Raw genomic sequence first — 2,259 nt, 5'->3', positions numbered from 1 at the left:
TAATTATTTACATGGAGTCTGGTGGAGATATGCTGGTCTCTAGTACACGCTAAAAAGTCTTGATTATTTACATGGAGTCTGGTGGAGTGATATGCTGGCTCTATACACGCTAAAAGTCCTGATTATTTTTACATGGAGTACTGGCCAGGAGATATACTGGCTCTATACACGCTATAAAAGTCCTGATTATTTACATGGAGTCTGGTGGAGATATGCTGTCCCCATATTAACGCCAAAAGTCCTGATTATTTACATGGAGTCTGCTGGAGATTGGTGATGGTGTGATTTCAGGGCTGTTTCATGTTATACTGTGCGATCTTACTCTCAGTGTGTGTGTGTGTGTGTGTACATTCTGTGTGTGTTTGTGTATGTGTGTGTAGGTGAGCCGGTGCTGGTGATGAGTCTGGCTGTTGGGGAAATCCCATCCTCGCCGCCATCGCTTATCTCCGCCCCTCACAGCATCGAAAGTTGTTCCCCACCGCTGTGGTACACACACACACACACACACACACACACACATGCCACACACACACACACACACACACACACACACATATGAACAGACAAATGCATGTACACATACACAAACACATATATACAAATATACATATACACACACACACACACACACACACACACATACATATATATATATATATATATATATATATATATATACACACACACTTATAGACACACACAGACACACAGACACACACACATCAATATAGAAATATATATATGTATATTCTGTTGTGTGTTTGTTGTATATACAGGGTCTGAAGTCGGGCGCTGACGACTACAAAGCAATCATGTACATGATCGCAGCAGCTGGGTGTGTGTCCCTGGTTGATGTGGAGGCCAGTCTGGTTTACAACCCCTGGTCCCATCCAACTCAAACGGGCGATCTCATTGCTGCCATGAGTGGTTTACAGCAGGGAGGGCCTCGGGCTGGGTCACCGTGCCTGCGAGAAACGAAGGACGGCGCTTGCAGGCCCAGGTACCAGGACAGACTAAAAAGTCCTGATTTACCCAGCATGGAGTCTGGTGGAAACGGTGGAGAAAAACACGCTAAAAGTCCTGATTATTTATAATCAGGAGTTTGGTGTCAAACACACTTTATTCTATAACGCTAAAAAGTCCTGATTATTTACATGGAGTCTGGTGGAGATATGCTATTCTATACACGCTAAAAGTCCTTATTATTTACATGGAGTCTGGTGAGATATGCAATTTATATACACTAAAAGTCCTGATTATTTACATGGAGTCTGGTGGAGATATGCTGGCAAAAGTCCTCTATGCTGGCCCTAAACACGCTAAAAGTCCTGATTATTTACGGACATGGAGTCTGGTGGAGATATGCTGGCTCTATACACGCTTAAAAAGTCCTGATTATTTACATGGAGTCTGGTGGAGATATGCTGTGGCTCTATACACGCTAAAAGTCCTGATTATTTATATGGAGTCTGGTGGTGGAGATATGCTGGCTCTATACACGCTTAAAAGTCCTGATTATTTTACATGGAGTCTGGTGGAGATATGCTGGCTCTATTTTAAAAGTCCTGATTACATGGAATCTGGTGGAAAAGTCCTTATGCTAAAAGTCCGATTATTTACATGGAGTCTGAGGGAGATATGCTGGCCTATACACACCAAAAGTCCTGATTATTTATATGGAATCTGGTGGAGGTATGCTGGCTCTATACACACTAAAAGTCCTGATTATTTATATGGACACGGTTACTTGGCCTATACTTTCTAAAAAGTAACCAATTAACCAGTTTTCTGTCTCTAAAAATATTTCCCAGTTGCCTGATTCATCTCCAGATTCTCTGAATGCCTGAGAAGGAGTCACTGAGTTACACACATTCTCACACACACATTCTCAAGTCACACACACACCATGGAGTCACACACAGAAACACACACACAATACACACAGCTCTTCAAAGTAGTAAACATGTTGATGTCATCTGGAGATTGTTATAACATGAAAAGTTATAAAAGTCACACAAACCAAAGATCAACGTAAAATAGAGCCGGAGAGTGTTAAGATATTACATCACACACACACACACACACAACACAACACAGGTGTTATAAGTGTATACACACACACACACACACACACACACACACACACAACACACACACACACAGTTTACACACACACACAAACACACACACACACACAGGGTTGGACACAGTGGACACACACACACACACACACACACACACACACACACACAGTTTCGT

At 42.2% G+C, this 2,259-nt stretch overlaps 1 protein-coding gene across 1 annotated transcript in view; it reads right to left on the bottom strand.

Moving 5' to 3' along the window:
- Positions 1–1,039, bottom strand: part of LOC114563318 (SH3 domain-containing YSC84-like protein 1) — a 21,655-nt gene extending 20,616 nt beyond the window's left edge. The window contains exon 1 of the mRNA XM_028590163.1: positions 961–1,039. Coding sequence (XP_028445964.1) covers positions 961–1,039 — 79 coding nt within the window. The remainder of the gene's footprint in view (positions 1–960) is intronic.
- Positions 1,040–2,259: the final 1,220 nt, after the last annotated feature.

The sequence above is a fragment of the Perca flavescens genome, chromosome 10, assembly GCF_004354835.1.
Source record: "Perca flavescens isolate YP-PL-M2 chromosome 10, PFLA_1.0, whole genome shotgun sequence".
Taxonomy (NCBI): Eukaryota; Metazoa; Chordata; class Actinopteri; order Perciformes; family Percidae; genus Perca; species Perca flavescens.
Note: the sequence above shows the minus strand (reverse complement) of the source record. Positions and strands in the feature narration are given on the sequence as shown.